The sequence below is a fragment of the Leptosomus discolor genome, chromosome 12 (assembly GCF_034619465.1).
Source record: "Leptosomus discolor isolate bLepDis1 chromosome 12, bLepDis1.hap2, whole genome shotgun sequence".
In the NCBI taxonomy this organism is placed as follows: domain Eukaryota; kingdom Metazoa; phylum Chordata; class Aves; order Leptosomiformes; family Leptosomidae; genus Leptosomus; species Leptosomus discolor.
The window spans coordinates 8,420,471-8,439,908 of NC_141402.1; the positions used below are offsets into that span (position 1 = coordinate 8,420,471).

General features: G+C 41.0%; 1 protein-coding gene across 2 annotated transcripts in view; it reads right to left on the reverse strand.

Annotated features, from left to right (window-relative positions):
• GALNT18 (polypeptide N-acetylgalactosaminyltransferase 18) overlaps positions 1–19,438 on the reverse strand; it is a 232,295-nt gene that overhangs the window by 121,672 nt on the left and 91,185 nt on the right. For both annotated transcript variants that reach the window (XM_086472177.1, XM_086472176.1), the window contains exon 2: positions 132–324. In XM_086472177.1, the coding sequence (XP_086328303.1) occupies positions 132–324 (193 nt within the window). The remainder of the gene's footprint in view (positions 1–131; positions 325–19,438) is intronic.

The window sequence follows — 19,438 nt, forward strand, 5'->3', positions numbered from 1 at the left end:
ATTACTCATTCCGGCCACTTTATGTAACCTACCTTCTCCGCAATCACACAATATAACGCTTCCAGGTGAAAGAGAGCCAGCAGACTCTACGATTCAGGATGTACAATGCTAGGTTGAAGTACAGCACTCACCCATTAGGCCTAAGGTCAGGCAAGGGCCTATCCAGTGGCAAGCGATCACTCAGGTAAGCATTGTAGCCATAATACTGGAATTGTTTAAGTGCGATACGTCTGTTTTCAGGACTAAGATCCTGGCCCCAGTGAGCAAAGAGAGATGAGTCAGTGAACGCTTCAGCAGGATTTTCTTCCAGTTTTGGTGGAGCTTCTACAAAAGACAAAGACAAAAAGAAACAATTTTAGACTTTCATTCCAATGCTCTAGGGTACGTTACTTTAAAAAGCATAACTTTAGAGAGAACACTACACAGAACAGCACATGCTGCCAGCTTACAGCAGCCTGTAAGTCTTCACATAACATGAACTCACATACCTCTTGTGGCAGTGTAACTACTAGCACCAAAGGCTCAAAATTTAATATTCAAAATACAGTTAAAACCAATTCTTTTTCATCACAATCAGACTAAAAGCTGGGACTGATAAATCTAAATTAATTCAATTTCAAAAGGATTTTTATCAGAAAACAAGAACGTTATTTTGTTTTTCTACACAAAGATGAACTATTTCATTTCAGCCTCAATTATCTCACTAGAAAAAATTAAAGTTTTGAAGGGGAAAAAAAAAAAAAAAAAAGACAAATGAAGAAGAGAGCGAGTCCGTACAGAACACACAAAATGGCTTCCGAAGTCTGTGTGTAAAATAAATTCTTTGAAACTACAGATTCAACAGAGGAAAAAATTCACTGCACCGGGCACCCGTGTTTAAATAGCAAACCAGTTTCAGTCACACAATAATTTTGTGGCCCAGTTCACCAATCCAGCCTTTTTGAATTGTTAGTCCATATTTAGGTGTGTGCAATGATGCTACTGGGATTGTCACTTGATAATATTTTTGTTATTATACAATGCTTTTGTTCCACAAGGCCACATCTCCGGCTGCTATAACAAATAAAGAAGATGGGAAATTATATACCTAGAACTTAAATTAAGAGCTCCAGTACAAAGGAATCACAGCATTTGTTCTCAGTATTTAGTTGCTCAATAAGTCTGTTCAAGATGACTTGTAAGGCTCAGGCTCTCTCTAACAGCATCATCTCATCCCTCCAACCAGCCCTTCAGTCTTCATGCAACTGACCAGACAACCTAACCCAGAGAACCCCTTGTCTCTGTAAACACTTTATGATATACAGTACACTAATAAAGAAAGATCAAATGGCTTACTTGACTCTGATTTGTCATGAACTAGAGTTTCACAAACAAGAAATGTCTTCATTTTCTGGGAGTTCTAATGATTTATGAGCAGTCTCCATTGCCATTAACAAGTAACCAACTAAATAAAAACTCTCATTTCCTGAAGAGCTGTACTTACAAACCATAACTGTTTGGTCACACAGAGACTTACAAAAATAAAAGCAAATCTTTGGACAGTCTTCAAATGTGTCCAATAGGCAGAAACTTCCACTGTGTCCGAAGTCCTCCTCAGCACCCACACAGTCACCTACAGACCTGACAGCTGGCTTAAGCTAGCTGCATGGAAACACCTAAAGACCACAGTTTATGTACTAGTAGTATATATCATCAGAATTCTGACTCAGAAAGAATGCCAGGAAGCACATTCTTTGATCTCTTACTAAAAAGAACCCAATTGCATAAACATAAATTGAGAAGACTAAGTTGTTTGATTCGTTAAAGATGTTTTCTTTTTCCCCCTGACAATACTGACAGGAAACTAATGACACTTGCTTCCCTGCATTACATTCCAGCCTCTGTAAATATGTGATGTTTCTTTACTTGTCAATGTACTGCCTCCCAGGCTGAGTCCTGGAATCAGCTCCAGTTCTTCAAAGATGAAAGACATGATAAACTCTCAGTGAAACAAGGAAACTACTCTGACAGGCCCTGTTACCACAGAGATAAGTGTGATAGAGTGTAGCTTGTGAGTTCATGTACAACCCTTCAATGGAAATTAAGAAGGTTTGATAAATTCATATCATTTTAGAAAGTTCTAACTTGAGAAAGGCAGAATAGTTTTTTAAATAACAATCCAAAAATCACAGAAACAGGGGAAGTCACAGGTATCTCCGTTGTTTGACAACTATGTGATCTCCACAAAAACCCCTTGAATTTACACAAAGAATCTCATAAACTATCTCCACATCTGTCGCAGTTCGAGCCCACCCAGCTGGCAAAGCCCCCAGCAGCTACTCACTCACCCTGAGGGACGGGGAGGAGAAAATACAACCAAAAGGCTTGAGCATCAAGACAAAGGACAGGGAAGGCTCACTCATCAGTTATAGTCATGGGCAAAAGACAGACTCAACTTGGGGAAAACAACAACAATTTAATGAACCACCATCACCATCAAGGATAATGAGAAATACAAGCAGGTTTTAGAAACATGCCTTCCCCCCCACCCCTCCTTTCCTCCCAGGCTCAGCTCTGCTACCACTTCCCCCCAGCAGTGCAGGGGGACAGGGAATGAGGATTGTGCTCAGTCCATCACAAGTTGTCTCTGCTGCTCCTTCCTCCTCAGGGAAAGGGGTCCTTGCAGTCCTTCCCTGCTCCACCACGGCGTCCCTCTCACGGCAGACGTTCCTCCACCAACTTCTCCAACATGAGTCCTTCCCGTGGGGCCGCAGCTTCCCACGAGCCGCCCCAGTGCGGGTCCCTCCCGGGGCTGCCGCTCTCCCAGCGACAGGCTGCTCCAGCATGGGCTGTCTCGGAGTCACGGTCTGCTTTGGGCCAGGTCCCTGCTCTGGCCTGGGGTCCTCCATGGGCTGCAGGCCATTCTCTGGGCCACCGCTGATCTCCATGGGATGCAGGGGCTCAGCCGCCATCCCACCAGGGGCCACAGATGAACCTCCATTCCAGCACACTTGCTCCTCTCCTTCCTCACTGACCTGGGTGTCCGCAGGGCTGTTTCTCTCACATCCCCCTCCTCTCTTCCTCTCACCAGCAAAGAAACATGAACAAAAGAACCCCTCAACAGGTTCTTCCGCTCTTAGAGTTATTCACAAAGGCGCCAATTGGCCTGGCCTCAGACAGAGGCGGGTCCAAAACTGGAGCCAGGGAGCTTCCCAAAGCCTCTTACAGTAGCCACCTCTGTAGCACCCTCCCGCTACCAAAACCCCACCAGACACCAAACCACCAGAACATGATAAGAGATATTTAGATCTGGTACATTCCTGATCCTGGCCAGCAGAAATTAATGTTGCTTGACACTTTTCAAGAACACGTACATTCATGCTAGTCAAGAAAACTATGCAAGTATTTGTTCAATCTGTTGTGTGTTACATTAATCTAGATTTCTCCAAATCAAGCAGAGTTTCCCTGAAGGTTTTAACTTTTATATTTATTATTACACTTATGGCAGAAGACTGTAGGATCCACCCACACAAACATGGAAACACAACGCACCAATGCACGAGTAAAAATAAGACTCACAGTAAGAATAGTGCATGCACATGCATTTGGAACTATGGGCAGTTCCAAGGATAGTTTTTCCATGTACGAAGAGCTATCCCAGAAACAACCACCTTTACACAATCATACTCACACAGGCATCTATTGAATTTTATCTAACGATTTTGTGGGCTAGAGTATTTCCTGAAGTGATCTATGAATTCCTTGCTGTTTTCTGGTTGAAAAAGCACTCAGTAATCTACGTTGTATCTGCAAGACTAACATTTTCCAGCAACGGATATCTGTGAATTTAGTTTACAAGCTCTAATAAACCACTTGCCAAATGCAGCCATTTTTTCGTATACTAAGCACACGTGTTATTTCAATATGTTATCCTACAGGAAAAAAGCATTAGCAAGAACTTTCAATTACAATTCCAGGCAACGGAACCAAGCATGGATCTCTGATGACAAAGCCTTTCTTCCCTTTATTTGGCTGAAAACCCTTGGGAAAAGCAACTTTATTCAGCCAGTCTCTCACAAGAAATAAAAACAATTATTAAAAGACCATCAGCTGCCTTTCAACTTGTCAACAAGGATATTTGATACCTTGGTCTCTATAAACAGATCTTGGCCTGAAGTCTCACAGCCAGTTCTTCTTCTTACCACTTGCTTCTACAATCACAGAATGATCACGGAAAGCTAAGGCTCAAAGGTGAACCAGTAAGTAGTATTGCCTGAAGCAATACAAAGGTAGGCACATTTATCTGCTTAGTTATTACTAAAAAGGAAACATCAGTTCCATTTTTCCTGTGCAAATAAAGCTTACCATCTGCAGCACATTGCTGCAAATATTAACATGGGGTCTTCTCTATAGTAATGTTTCACACCACGTGAAGAGCAGCACTGTACACAGACATAAGCCTGGTATTAATTCTTGGCAGACTGACAGTTTGCCATTAACTCAAGCTGGCTGTACACCTGGGCTGAGCAAATCTCCTTCCAGAAGCCTGGCTGTTCATGGCTTCAGCGTGGGGTTGGTCACACACTACTTACCTGAGTCAAAAAACCATCACAGTTTGTTTTCCAAAAGCATCTGTCTGTCTTTAGCTCCTACTTTCTGGATCATGTTTACTAGTTACGCAGTCACTCTTAATATTAAATCTATTGCTTCATCTGATCTCGCTGACCATTCTCCAAGACAGAAATTCACTCTCCTCTTTCAATTGCTCATTATACAGAATAAGTCAGAGATACCAAATCAGAAGACACTGCCGAAATCCAGGTTGTACATGACATGAAACCAATTCTCTCCTAGTAATAAAAGACATTTTAATTAGTAATTGAAGCTTGGATGAACTTGCATTAACACTGCCCTTGTAATGAAACACACTCACAGGTTTCAATAGCTTTTTCTAGTGTATTGGGTAAAACCAGCAAGGTTTGGGTAGCAAAGGGACCTGTAGGAGTGGCCTCTGTGGGAGAAGGTCAGTTGCTGCCCTGTGCCAGACATAGCCACTTCCCCAACAGACTCACTGCTGGCCAAAGCTGAGCCTATCAGTGAAATTGGTGGCACTTCTGCAAAAAAATACTTACAAAAGAAAATGGCAAGGAAAAGGAAACAGGGGTATACAGGAACAGCAAAGAGAACAGAGGAAAGAAGGAAATGAGAGAAGATCAAGGTCAGGAGAGTAGGAGGTGCTCTACATTGTCTTCATTTCCTAATACCCAAGCTAGTAATTAACTCTTTGTGTTAACTGGCAATAAATTAAAAACATGCTTTCTTGGAATCATAAGTTTGGAAAACACCTCTAAGATCATCAAGTCCAACCGCCTTCAGAGGTTGTACAACCAAGCAGCAAACAAACAGTCAACAAAATGTCTACCCCTTGTTATTAAAGAACTACAGACAAACAATGTGTTAGCACCAACAGGAAAAGACAAGACAGTCCCTATCCCATCAGAAGTTATGCATTTACTTTACTGATCCCAACTGCTGTAGTGCACCAATGTATCCCTTTCCTTCCTCTCCCTTCCTTCATTTGTTATCTATTTATAACCTACACTTTGTCAGTTTTTCCTCAATGCCCATTTGTCTCTGTCAGTTTTCATACTGCAACTCATACAACTGGTACTCAAAGAACAACATGATAAAAAAAACCTGATCAGACACTAAGGTTTAAGGAAAGGATTTTCCTGATTACCACTAAGCATATTTATAACATCAGTTGCTAACAGCTAATAATGGCACAGGAATAGATCTGCCCACCACAAAAACGCAATTATCTCCAGGGTAGAACAGGACAACAACTTAATTTGCAACAGCATTCTTAAGTTGTGAAAGGAAGACTGTTGTATCCAACTGTAATTGTAGTAGTCCTCAAGCATCGTGGCAAAATATAATTATTTAATTACATGAGGATATTTTCTACCCAACAAATGCATATCTCTTTCAGCACCACAACGGCACCCCTAACCACTGATGCATGAGCTATACAAAGGTTTAGCTCTGACCTTATTTGAAACACTGTCTTCAGTTTTGTCACCAGTATAATTTTGTCACATCAATGTATTTCTTGCATATCTGCTATGCAAGTGCTGACCCTTCCCATTCATACTTCCTTATCAAGATTTAAGAAAGACCATGGGAACATCAGCGGCTGCTTCAAGTTTCCAATGGCCTTAACTAATAAAGTCGTGCACTCATGTAATAACATTAACAGCTGGCATTTAGAAGATTAAATGGGTAAGGAATATTGCCATATTTAATCTAATTTCAGTGGTAGCTAAGGCACAATGATACTAAAGCATCTATAAGGAATAATTTTTAAAGCAATTTAGCATCTAAATCTATAACTGGCACTGTGGCTGTACTGTATCATGACCCATCTATGGAAGCCCTTAGGCTTTAAAATAAATCAGTTGTCCTCTCTTCCAATATGCATCTGCAGTTAACAACTACTTGGTTTACAGAAGAGGACATCAAGACAGCCCTGAACAGTAAGAGTTCAGTACTTCACAAGCCAGTAAACTGCACATGCCTTATCCTCCTCTGCTGCTTAATTTAGACCAACTACTGCCAGCAATACACTGTTTTCCTGAGTTTTTTCTCTTTATTTTCCTAAGCTGTATATTGCATAACTTCTATCCAGTTTATGACCAACGCTAAAATGACTCTGTTATGATGTTTTTCATTATTTCTCATGTCTATCTCGCCTTGAAGTTTCACCATGTAAGAACAGTCTCCTTAGCTGTTATTAACCATTTCTACAAATAGTCCCATGTATTGAGTTTGGATGGCAAGGGTTTGGTGGCAGGGGGGCTACAGGGATGGCTTCTGTGAGAAGCTGCCAAAAGCTTCCCCCATGTCCAAAAGAGCCAGGGCCAGCCAGCTCCAAGTTGGACCCACCACTGGCCAAGGCCAAGCCCATGAGTGATGGTGGCAGCACCTCTGTGATGATGCATTTAAGAACGGGGGGGAAAACCTGCTGCATAACAGCAACTGTAGTGGGAGAGAGGAGTGAGAATGTGTGAGAGAAACAACTCTGCAGACACCAAGGTCAGTGAAGAAGGAGGGGGAGGAGATGCTCCAGGCACCAGAGCAGAGATTCCCCTGCAGCCTATGGTGAAGATCACGGTGAGCCAGGCTGTCACCCTGCAGCCAGTGGAGGTTAATGGTGGAGTAGATATCCATCTGCAGCCCGTGGAGGACCCCACACCAGTGCAGATGGATGCCCAAAGGAGGCTGGGACCCCATGGGAAGCCCATGCTGGAGCAGGCTCCTGATGCGACCTGTAGTCCTGTGGAGAGAGAAGCCCACACTGGAGCAGGTTTGCTGGCAGGACTTGTGACCCCACAGGGGACCCACGCTGGAGCAGTCTGTTCCTGAAGGACTGCACCCCATGGAAGGGGCCCAGACTAGAGCAGTTTGTGAAGAACTGTAGTCCATGGGAAGGACTCACGTTGCGAGAAGTTTGTGGAGGACTGTCTCCCATGGGAGGGACCCCACACTGGAGCAGGAAGAGAGTGTGAGGAGTCCTCCCCCTGAGGAGGAAGGAGCAGCAGAGACAATGTGTGATGAATTGACCACAACCCCCACTCCCTGTCCCCCTGTGCTGTTGCAGGGGAGAAGGCAGAGAAATCGGGAGTGAAGTTAAGCCTGGGAAGAAAGGAGGGATGGTGGGAAGGTGTTTTTAAGATTTAGTTTTTATTTTCTCATTATCCTACTCTGATTTGATTGGTAATAAATTAAAATAATTTCCCCAAGCAAGGCTGTTTTGCCCGTGACAGCAATTAGTGAGTGATCTCTCTGTCCTCATCTCAACCCACAAGCCTTTTGTCATATTTCCTCCCCTCTGTCCTCCTGAAGAGGGGATTGACAAAGCAGCTTTGGTGGGCACATGGCGTCCAGCCATGGTCACCTCACCACCTAGTACAAGGCCTTGAAGTCATGAACCTGGATAAAAATATGCAACAGAAAATGTCAGCAGAAAGGTTCATCCCTAATGACATCTAGGAAAATCTGTTAACACAGCTACACTATGATACTAAATTAATATCGTTCTGCATTATGAACTAGTGAGTTTTGTAAAAAAATTCACATGTGTATCGCATACCTCAAAAAGGAAACTTTCTTCAGATCAACACCGCTGAGAACGACAGGACTACCAAAACAGCCAGCTTCAACAGAAAAGCACACTACCATCATTAGCTCTATCTCCATAAAAACATTTCAAGCTCATTAAGAAATACTCTTTTTTTTGAGCTTCATTCAGATTTCAACTTTTCTTCCTAAGAAAGGTTACCATGAAAAGGTTTACAACTAAGAGAAAAATCAAGCCAGAAAAGGGCTGCAAAGATATCTGCAGATTCAGATTCAGACATGTTTGTTGTTACCAAGCCGTAAGATTTGTTTTGGTTGTACCCCTCATTTGACTGCAGGCGTTACTCACAAATGCAGCAGTGTTTCATATCAAAACTTCACCATTGTGAAAATGCCTCCCATGGTATCAAAAGTGCTTTACAAAATCTGCAGTGAAACCTTATATGCTGACTTCAGTAAGTGCCAGTAACAAGAAGAGATAGACATTAAGTCAGCAAAAATACCCTATCTGCAAAAATACCCCTAGGTCAGCTAAAGACATGCAGAAAGCATCAATAATTGAGGAAAATTACACAAGCTCAGGTCTAACAGGTTGCTCACAGAAGAAAAATGAGTTAGAAATTATGCCAGGATGCAGGCAGAAAGGCTTTGATCACATGCTCTTCTGAGTTCTCTCCAGTGCTTCACACTTTGATTTACCAGCCTAGAAAGGAAGGAGCATGCAATGATTAAAGAGGTAATGCTGTACCCATGCCTTACCTTACAAGGTGGACTCATGATGCGAATCTAAGCAGACTATCTTAAAGACAAAATAAAACTCAGCTCTCTGATGTTCAGCAGTTAGACTTTTGGGAAGTCAAGATAATCCAGCAAATGTTTTTATGAAAAAGTACCATAGTTAGAAGAAACTGAAGGAACTGAATTTCTAATACAACCTAAGCAGCTTTCAGGTTCTTGAGACAATCATGAAGAAGCTCACAGCAACTTTATCTGTTTGATTGTCTCTTCTGGTACTTTGGGAATTGTTTCAGGATGCTAAGTCCTGACTTTTTCATAGGCCTAAGGGCCTCAGACCCTGACTCCCAGCACTCAAAAATCTATATTCGATTTCCTGCAAGCAATATCATTTCAGCTTTCTGTGGAAGGAAGGATCCTTTCATCCTTTTCCTCCAGATGCGCCCTTCATCTGTTAGCCAATCTATACCCTCTATGCCCTCTTGCCAGAGGCTATTCTATGCGGCAGGTAAAAATCCCAGACTTGCATTGGGTCATAGAGCCATGATACAGTTTTTTGAAGTATGAAAACTTTACCTAAATTTTGTCACACAGGAAGATATGCAGAGGAAGATCCCACTTTCAAAGTCTATTGTAACTAATGCAAACACGTTATCAGGATCTTTAATAATTATAGTCTGACAGTTCCTGTCTTGGAAGGCCCATTCCATGCAGGACACTGCTATAAATCTTTTATCAGATTAATGAACCTCTGAAATGAAAACACTACCTCCTTGTTTGTACAGTACGATGAAACATAGACAAGCAACGGCAGAAGCAGCTCACCAAGATGCATCAGCCATGGAGAAAATTCAGAAGAAAAAATCTAAAGTAACAATAACAGTGAAAGAGCTTCCGTCAGAAAGGTTTTTAGGTACAGGCCATCCTGGAATGCTGCACCCTCAGGAAGCCTGGGGACAGATCTGGGTGGGTCTGCCCTGACACCACACTGACAGGAGTGCACACAAACACTAGGCAGAGTCTGAACAGCTTTCCAGGGGAGGTGTGCCACTTGTCTCCACAGCATTCTCCTCTGTATTCATATTACCTAGATTTTCCCATTAACTGTTCACTAGACAAGACTATGGGGAGCTAAATGTCAAATGACACGCTCATAAAGGGATTAACTTAGTTGTGCCACACATTCTCAATAACGAACTGATTTGTCATTTCCTTTCAGGGACTTCTTATTGGAAATATCAGGGTACATTAAATGTTTGGCAACAGAAAGATCCATGAGATGTCTGAATTCAAATTAAGAAGTTCATATTATCAAATCTTCTCAGATCCGAAATAATGAGTTAATATATTGCAAGAGACTGAAAAAGGGATACTAACACATACTTACTGAAAGCAAATAACAGCAATTCCAAGTTTTTACACAGCAAATGGATAGCCTGGGCATGGCAAGTTTGGTTTTCAAGTAATGTAGGTAGAGCAGCAACAGATTGTGAGTTGTTGCAGTTATGATCCAATGCATGAAAATGTCAGAAGGCTAGGGAGTCACCTAAGACTCAGCTTTGCTTTGCTCAGGGTCAAGGCACTCACAAATACAAGAGATCCAGGCACTTCTCCCAAGGAGAAGACAAAGGGGAAGCCACTGGTCATAGAAGGCTGCAGGTCACTGGTACAGAATACTGCAAGGCCTTCTACTTACCTGGGCTATGTGTCCTGCGCTTCATGTTATTTGACTACTGATTGGTGGAGCTGTCAGGCTGCAAACATAGGCAGCTTTTGGGTTTTGACAACTGGATGTTTGTCTCATTTGCACAAAACTCTGCCTGTTCTACATAATATACATATGAGTACATTCATCCATAAAGGACAGATGGTTATGTAGAGAAGCTGGACATTTCCTGCCTTGGCAAACAGAATCACAGAGTCACAGAACGGTAGGGTTTGGAAGGGACGTCTGGGGATCATCTAGTCCAACCCCCCCTGCCAAAGCAGGTTCATTTAGAGCAGGTCACACAGGACTGCATCCAGGTGGGCTTTGAATATCTCCAGGGAAGGAGGTTCCACAGCCTCCCTGGGCAGCCTGTTCCAGTGCTCTGTCACCCTTAACATAAAGAAGTTTTTCCTCATGTTGAGGAAGAACTTCCTGTGCTCCAGTTTGTGCCCGTTGCCCCTTGTCCTGTCACTGGGCACCACTGAAAAGAGCCTGGCCCCATCCTCTTGACACCCGCCCTTTAAATATTTGTAAGTGTTGATAAGGTCCCCTCTCAGTCTTCTCCAGGCTTAAGAGCCCCAAGACTCTCAGCCTTTCCCCACAGGAGAGATGCTCCAGTCCCCTAACTTTGATAATGTAACAATTCCTAAAAAGTCATTGCACAAAAGTTAATTTACACTAAGAAAGGTGTTTGAAGATGACTCTTAAAATGTGCTCAGCACTACAGGGCAGTGTAAGAAACAGGAAATTTTGTCTTCTAAGAAAAATCTGAAGTTTTTAAGACTTCTAAAGAACTTGTTAAAGAGCTCAGAAGTCCAAATAGCAAACTTATAAAGTGCTAATTAACCAGCAAATTCTACTACAGTGGTTATTTCCTAAGGGTAAAATAAACATATAGGAGAAAAACAAAATTATTATTATTATGATGTCATCGAGCAAATGCTAAACAATATTGTGTGGGTGCATGCAAATAACACGTCATAGGAACAAGCTCTTGGTAAGGGCTCTGTATTTCTCCTGTATACACTAGAACTTTCCTACTCTGATCTGAAAACACTATAAAATCCTGGCCATTGTTGTGTCTACTAGATATCTTCTCACTACTAGCCCAATTCAATTCCTCTCTAGCCGCAACTTGTGCCATCGGATATGAATCAGGCTAGACAGCTCCCCATATTATTCTGGCAAAGCATATTGGGTTTGCATGGCAAGGTTTTGCTAGCGAGGGGCTACAGGGATGGCTTCTGTGAGAAGCTGCCAGAGGCTTCCCCCATGTTCAGAGCCAGTGCCAGCCAGCCGGCTCCAATTCGGGCCCACCGCTGGCCAAGGCCAAGCCCGTCAGCGATGGTGGTAGCAGTAGTGTCAACTACAGTGCTAAACCAGTTTAAGCTCATCATCTCTGATCTCTTCTGTTTTGTGAGTTATGGCACTGGCCTAACACGTTTCCTGTCTTGGACCAAAAAGACACATGCTATCACACATTATGGCCACTTTTTTAGTTGTGACAGTATTTTACAAAATTCCCAGAAAATTTCATTATAGTGAGCACAGTAACTTCACACAGAAGAAGTTCCACCAATTTTGGCGCCTTCAGGAGGACTTGAACAAACAACTTTCATGTGTACCACCTCATGTTTGCCTAACAGTTTGTCATTAGGTAAGTTAGTTACACTGCATATTTTTTCCAGGCAAGACTGGAAGACAACAGAAGTTCAGAGATGGGAGGCCAGCTTGCATCCAGAAAAGAGGTGTGCCAGAAATAGAAACTGCTTCTACTTGATGCTCAGTAACAACGCTGAATTTCTAAAAACTACTCGCTTCCTTATTACCATGGAAAAAGTAAGTGGAATCACAGGAGATCACTTATGGAAGGCCTGGTATTACGCAATTACACTGCTGCATTTACAAGTATTTTTTATTTATAAATGGATGTAAAACAACTGAATTATTGTGGAACTTTGGGGGGGGGGTGTTGTTTGTTTATTTGGGGTTTTTTGGTTTGATTTTGGTTTGTTTGTTTGGGGTTTGGTTGGTTGGTTGGTTGTGGTTTTTTATTTTTTTTTTTTTTGATTCAGAGATTTACCTTAGCTTAAACTGGAGTCAGATAGGATTAACCAAATATTCTTGGGTAAGACCAGTAACTAAACACTGGTCATTGGATTAAAGCTATAAAGATTTTTGCTCAAAATGCGCACCACTTTTGCCACTGGATGCAAGAGGATCTCTCATATAGTACTGAGGCAGGGGTTTCACATCTTTACTCCTCTGCAATCACTGTTGTCACAGAAGACAGTAGAAACATCATCACTGGCCACTGCAGGATGAGGAAGCAGCAGACACAGAGCTCTCTGAAAACCCCATTTCAAAGATGGCATTCAAATTCTGTAGATACGTCACATTTAATACACACACTATTTCTTCTGGGTCAAATGATCAATGTTGAGGCCTACTATATTATTTCGAACTTTCATACCCATGCCCATTAAAATCCATACCTCCCACTTTTATTCTTGGTTGAGGAGCTGACACGTTGGTCATGTAATGCCCTGAGCAAATCGCAACATAACAAAAACTCTTCATGCCAAAAGTTCTCCTTCAACTGGCACTGAATGACATTGCATGTTTTCCGAACTTGCTTTGTTCTGTTCCCGCACATTGTGGAACTTCTGTTCCACCAAACAAAAGAACTCCATTTTACCCTGGTGTGTTTTATTATTAGTGGTTGAACGGCTAACAAGCTTAAAGGCTGTTTTAAAATCCAGCTTATTTTGTATTTAGAACTAACACAAAGTTTAGATGATAAACAAACAACTTTTGGGGTTTGGTTGGGGTTTTTTTGTTTAATTACCATGGTTGAATCATAAACAGAGTGGACAGCTGTCCAGGGTGGCAGACCACCTACTTCACCTATTCAAAAGGAAGGCAATGACTTTCCCCACCAAGGCCCATTGTGTGGTGACAGGCTACTGCAATTATTGCTCCTGCTAAGACCCTCCTCTAGCTTCCTGACCTTACCCTGACCCTATCCTTACCTTTTCTTCTCCCCTCCTCTTCCCAGAAAGCCAAAAGGGTGAGCAAAGGCTCTCAGAGATAGAACAGTGGAGTCTAAAAACGAGGAAGAGGAGAAGCAGTAGCAAGCCCATGGACCCTCCAGCTAGAATCCCAGGACTGAGTGGCCAGGGAGGCAGGGAAAGAAGCGGCAATTCCAGGCTGACTTCCAGCCCCCTCCTGTCTCCTCTACCCCACTAGCACCCAACCAATCCCTCCCAGCACAGTTACCAAAATAATGTAAAGGCAAGAGAACAAACCAGGTTCTAGAGTAAGGCTTAGGGTTAGAGACCTCTCAAAAGACACAGCACAGCGAGTTCCAGTGCAGGAAAGAAGATGAAAAGATTCAGAATATTCCACTTACTGTAACTGCACGTGTTGCTAAATGTAGGAATCTGCTTATGTGCTCACTAAAAAAAGGAATCCCATCTGCATTTAATGAATAGCAGACCACATTTTTCTTTGGGATTAGTGGAGTTTGCATCTGTGCAGCTGACAGGATTTAAAAGCTGTGAGTTTTTTTATCATAAACCCAAATCTATGTCACCTGAAGTAAACATGAAAACACTTAACTATTTTGAAAACTTTATTTTGCCAAGAGCTGTCAGGCTTTGATGTTAATTAGTCACACATACAGCTTTTACTTTTACACAAAACTGAGTAATTGCACCAAAAATAGAGTCCACATGAGGAAACAGAAACTAGCTTTCTTCCATGCTCACCAAACACAAAGCATCAAAAATAGGCTTCCTTTTCCACTAATCAGATAAAATGAGATTTTCTCTGCTTACCAGGCTGTACTGAGCTTCCTCAGATTAGATGCCCTTCACCAATTTCCATTCAGTCCTCTGAGGAATTTTGCTTTGGCCCCTTCCTCACAAACACAAAAATTTTAGAGAACAGAAGCTCCCCCACTCAAGACAGCCTTTTCACTTTTCATAAATGCTTTCCACAATATGATAAACGTTGTAAGCTGTTTCACCACCTCCACCAAAGTTATGTCCCTGGCATCGCAGTAAACAGCCATTTTGAGAAGTGGGCCTGCACTTGACAGGGCTCCTATTTCAAAAGTACTTTTCAAACACTTGCAGATGTAATCGTACATGTTTGGAACTAGTTCATACTTTCAAGACTTTTTCTAAGCTACCCCAAGAGACAGTAAGTACATTTTAAAGATTTGCAAACTACACTGCAATAGAAAAACTAAGTATAACATAGCTTCTCCTCTTTGCAGAAAAACATGAATGACAAATTAAAAGCACTCTCCCATCTTTGATACCAAGCGTATTATTTGTGCTAATGTTAATAGCAATAATAAAATGAGACTGTCAAGATGTCATGAGTTCTTGAAACAGTAAGAAAAAGTAAAGAAAGCGCAATAAAATTAAGTTCTCAGGTTTAATAGCTATTTGGTAAATGCTGTAAGACTATACTTATCTTTAACTTAGTTTTGTAAAAATAGATAGTAAGTCAAAAAAATGCTAAAAGAAGACAGCAAGTCATACAGACAACCAGCAGTCGGCATAAACAGAAGGCAAAGAGGATTTTCTAGATTACATTCAGCAAATACTTTGGTTTGTTTACTGTTCTCAGCTGTATGCGCTGTCTATCCTACAACTGGGAACTTTGAGAAACATCTACTACCTGAGGTTTTTTCCTCTTCTGCGTTATTTTAAGAACTGCAGACAAAATTGCTTTAAAACATATAACATTCTGCATTTCCCTAGCAACTTTAAAAAACAGAATAACTTGAAAAATATTTTTATTTGAAGCTGCATTAACTCTACTCTTTCTCTGCTTCAGTCATGTGAAGAATAGAAGCATCTGACCAATGCTGGTTCTGCAGGGTCCTGCTCCATTAGCAAGATTTTAATTTTTGCTGAGTTTACGCAAATATTTCCAAAATTAGATAAATACATCAAAAAAACCCCACTATGGAAGAGGGTATCTTCCCAGTGTTCTCCACTGTCAAGGTCATGAGACTCCTCTGAAGACTGGATGTAATGAAGAAAGAACAAGAGTGGAAAACTCCATAAGCACTGTTATTCCTCAAGACAAAAGGAAGAAAATGCACTCAGTTCTCACCAAAGCGTACGATTGCCCATGGATGTTGAGGACCATTACACAAGACATGAAGTGGACACTGAGTGTCACTCCATATCAAAGAGTATGATCTTCAGATGAAAGGAATACAGACACAGCTTTTAAAAGCTCTAGCTTTGTATCCACAATTGAGTCCCTCTTTGGAAAATAAGGCAATAAAACTAAAAAAACTGAAGAGCAGCAAAGCTCATTTATTTAATATCTGTTAAGCAGATTCAAGAGATAAGATTGTATCTCTTATACTCTTTTTACAATACATCCACGGTTGATTCCTCAGAAGAGGTATTGTGCAGGTTTATGGATAGGGATGTTATGAAGCCATGAATGATCATTACTGGCGGAAAAAAATGTGCAGTGACAGAAAGATCTAAAAGCTTACCACATACAAGGAGCTTCTTAAACAGGTGCTGATTCCTACAAAATGACAAATTCCACTACCATTTACACTAGAAATTAAAGACATATGGAGGTGGTTGGTTATTTTTTGTTTTGGTTTGTTGTTTGCCATTTTGTTGGTTTTTTAAGTCTTCACAGCCGTGTCAGAATTTTAACCAAAAAATATATATATATATACATACAGCTAGATTAGAAAATGAATCAAACTTATAGCTAGAAATTCAATTTTAAACTGAAATAAAAAGAAAGGCGAAAAAAGATGAGGAAGCCAAGAAAAACTGAAATTGCTGCCAAAGAAACGGAAACAAAAAAAAAAATTCTAGGAAAATTCAATTTATTATGCAAGATGCAATGGGCACTTTAGTTCGCAATTTCTCAGAGGAGTACAGATTTCCCTGCAGATCTACTATGACTTCAGTAATTTAAAAGGGTTGAAATTCACAAATCAACCTCTTGCAAATGTGTTAAATCCACACAGAAGAACAGAAGTAGAAACACCTGAAATTTCTGATTTATTACCTTTCTTGCAACACAAAACAAAGTTAAAATTTGCCAAAATTCAGCCATGTCTGTTTTCTTCCTGTCCTCATCCCACACCTGTAGATCAGTTTCTGGTAATCCCATAAAGGAAAAAGGATGAGCAAAAAAACCCCTATCCCTTAGTGGGCATATATGTTGAAATTATACAAGACTTTTCCACTTTTCTATTTCCTTCTAATAACCCTGTGTATCATACATCCTGAAGGGAAATACAATTGTTAATTAAAGACTGACAGTTGTTCATTTTGTCTAAGATGACATTTGAGACTCTTTGATAAGAATTGTTCCAGTCCTTTTAATGGTGCCCACCAGCACTGCACCACCATTTAAGCTGGGGAAAAGGAGTGCTGTGCCCACTGCACAGCACCTCCAAAAACATCAACATCTTACTGGGTTACCAAGAAATACTGTTACTTGCCGAGTCAGCCACAGTACTTCTGCAGAAAGCCTATTCGTCACGTTACACTTACCACCAATACAGTCCAAACCTACTTACTGTAGAAACACTGACAAAGCTCACAGCTGGACACGTTATTGAAGAAATGCACCTTTTTTATGATTACTGTAACAAACTAATCATGTTTGCACTATGCTTTAAAGAGAAGACTGCACCCAGCAGCAAATGCATTTTTACTCTCATGTTGCTGCTTCTCTGGAAAGTCTTTTGAGTGCTCTGATAAACATAATTACCTTTCACATTCTCTTGTGTTTTCCAGCAAAAAATACATACAACAGAAAATAGCCTGGAAAGGCATTACTAACAGTCACTGCGAAATAGCTTAACTTCTAGGCACTTAATGATCGTACCACACTCACACCCTTCACGTGGGACACAAGTGACACTCAATATCAGTGTGCCCGTTATAAAGCCAGCTTCCTGCTGCAAGGAAGCACCTTCTTTCACTTGTGATTCACAGCTCCGAACACTCTCCTGGATTTACCTGTCCACACATTCTCTGTAAAACAGCTCCCTAGGCCTGACCTTGCTGTCTAAGCCTTTGGAAAAAAGTCTTCCTCTTTACCCAGTATTACGCAATAAAGGCATCTCTGGAGGATACAAACCATCCAGGTTTACTTCTCTCTCCTGTATAAAGTGATCTGAACGTACATCAAGGTTGTGCTGGGATCCATGACAAAGCTGCTTAAATGAATGAGAGAACGAGTGGTGCTACTGATTTGTACCAGGTAAAGACCTAGAACAACATTTAAAATAGTCTACTCTAGGACAAATTCTCATCTCAGCTATTTTAAAATGGACAGGAGTAGAATGTGCTTAAATTCAGAAAGCTGCCAAAGGATACCACAGTTACATTTTAATGGACAGAAGCATTTTCTACCCTTTCTTCTGTTACACTGTAAAAGAGAGCAGAATCAGACCTGGATCCTACAGTCTGTGCATTAAATAAAGGAGTGTATTTAGCAGGTAGCTCACACACATATAATCCCAGACAGGTGGTTACTAATCCTAGCAGTTCTAAATAGAAACAAATTACCCAGGAGTGTTAGCAAACATCAGCAAAATGCCTAAAAAACTGGGTAATGAAAACAGACTTTCACCAATTTTGTGGAATACCTTTAGTAATAGAGGACCAGAGACTTTATTATTATATTATTTATTATCATTACTTTCAGCTGAGACTATTAGGATAGATAGCAGAAGAATATTCTCTGATAAAACACCAGAGAATTGAGAGACATTTAATTTTGAATTTACATAATGCTTTTAGGAATTGTAATGCATGATAACAAATTTCATTAATCCTGAGGTTATGTCCAAAATGAAACACAGTGGTTTTTTCATTTGCTCCACCTGCCCAGCAGGTGTTTGAAATCTGCAGGGCTTGCAAATTAATTACTGATGAGTCACTAGGGTGGGATGGGCTAATTATACTCTATTTGAAAAAGAAAAGAATGAACAAATCATTTTACCAAAAGAGTTAGGATATTAGCTGCAGAGTAGTAGTGAAAGAAGAAATTCTAGAAGCAGCCAGCTCTGAAGAGAAGGCTTGATAGGACCTGATGTTACTTTGGAATAGCTATTCATCAACAAAACCAAAGATTTTCTACATCCACAGTGGAAGTAATCTACTCTAACAGCAAATGAAGATTCTTAACACTTTGTTTCAAATTAATCTTCACTCCTGAAAAAAGCTGCCCTTTAATACTTCAAGGCTTAAACACAGTTGGCATAGATTGACAAAAATCAGTAAATGCTCCAGGAATTTTGTAAACAAATCCTAGATCGAGGCAATGCCAGAGAATTAAATTTCTTCAATGGAAAATGGAATCTGAGATATATTAATCCAATGTTTTGCTTTACATGAGTTGTTTTCTGAGTGCAATCTCTGAAAAAGGAGTAATTACGAGACAAATTGAAGCCCATTAGAAAGCAGGAGGTAATTTCCCTGGCAGGAGAACTAAAGCTCATTGCATTAGTCCTAATCATCATCTCCAAACCTTAGCTGGAAAAGCTTCCTAAAGAAGCCCCACAGAGTGTTTCGTTGTGCCACCGGGGAAGAGTGATTCAGTAAGCCTGCTAAGGAGGCATGGCTTGCTCCATCAGCAGAGCCACAACCAGCTGAGAACACTGTAATGAATGTGCCTCTCTCTCCATATGACAACGCGCATATGGAATCCATCTGTCCATACCTTTCTCAGTGTGATCTTGACATCAGAAGTTATGTCTCGGTTGCTTCTCTGCCCCATACTGATATTTAGTTAATAGTCGTAGTCTGAAAGAGGTCAGCAGGTGCATAAGGATGTTGGAGATTTAACTACAAGGTTGCTTTT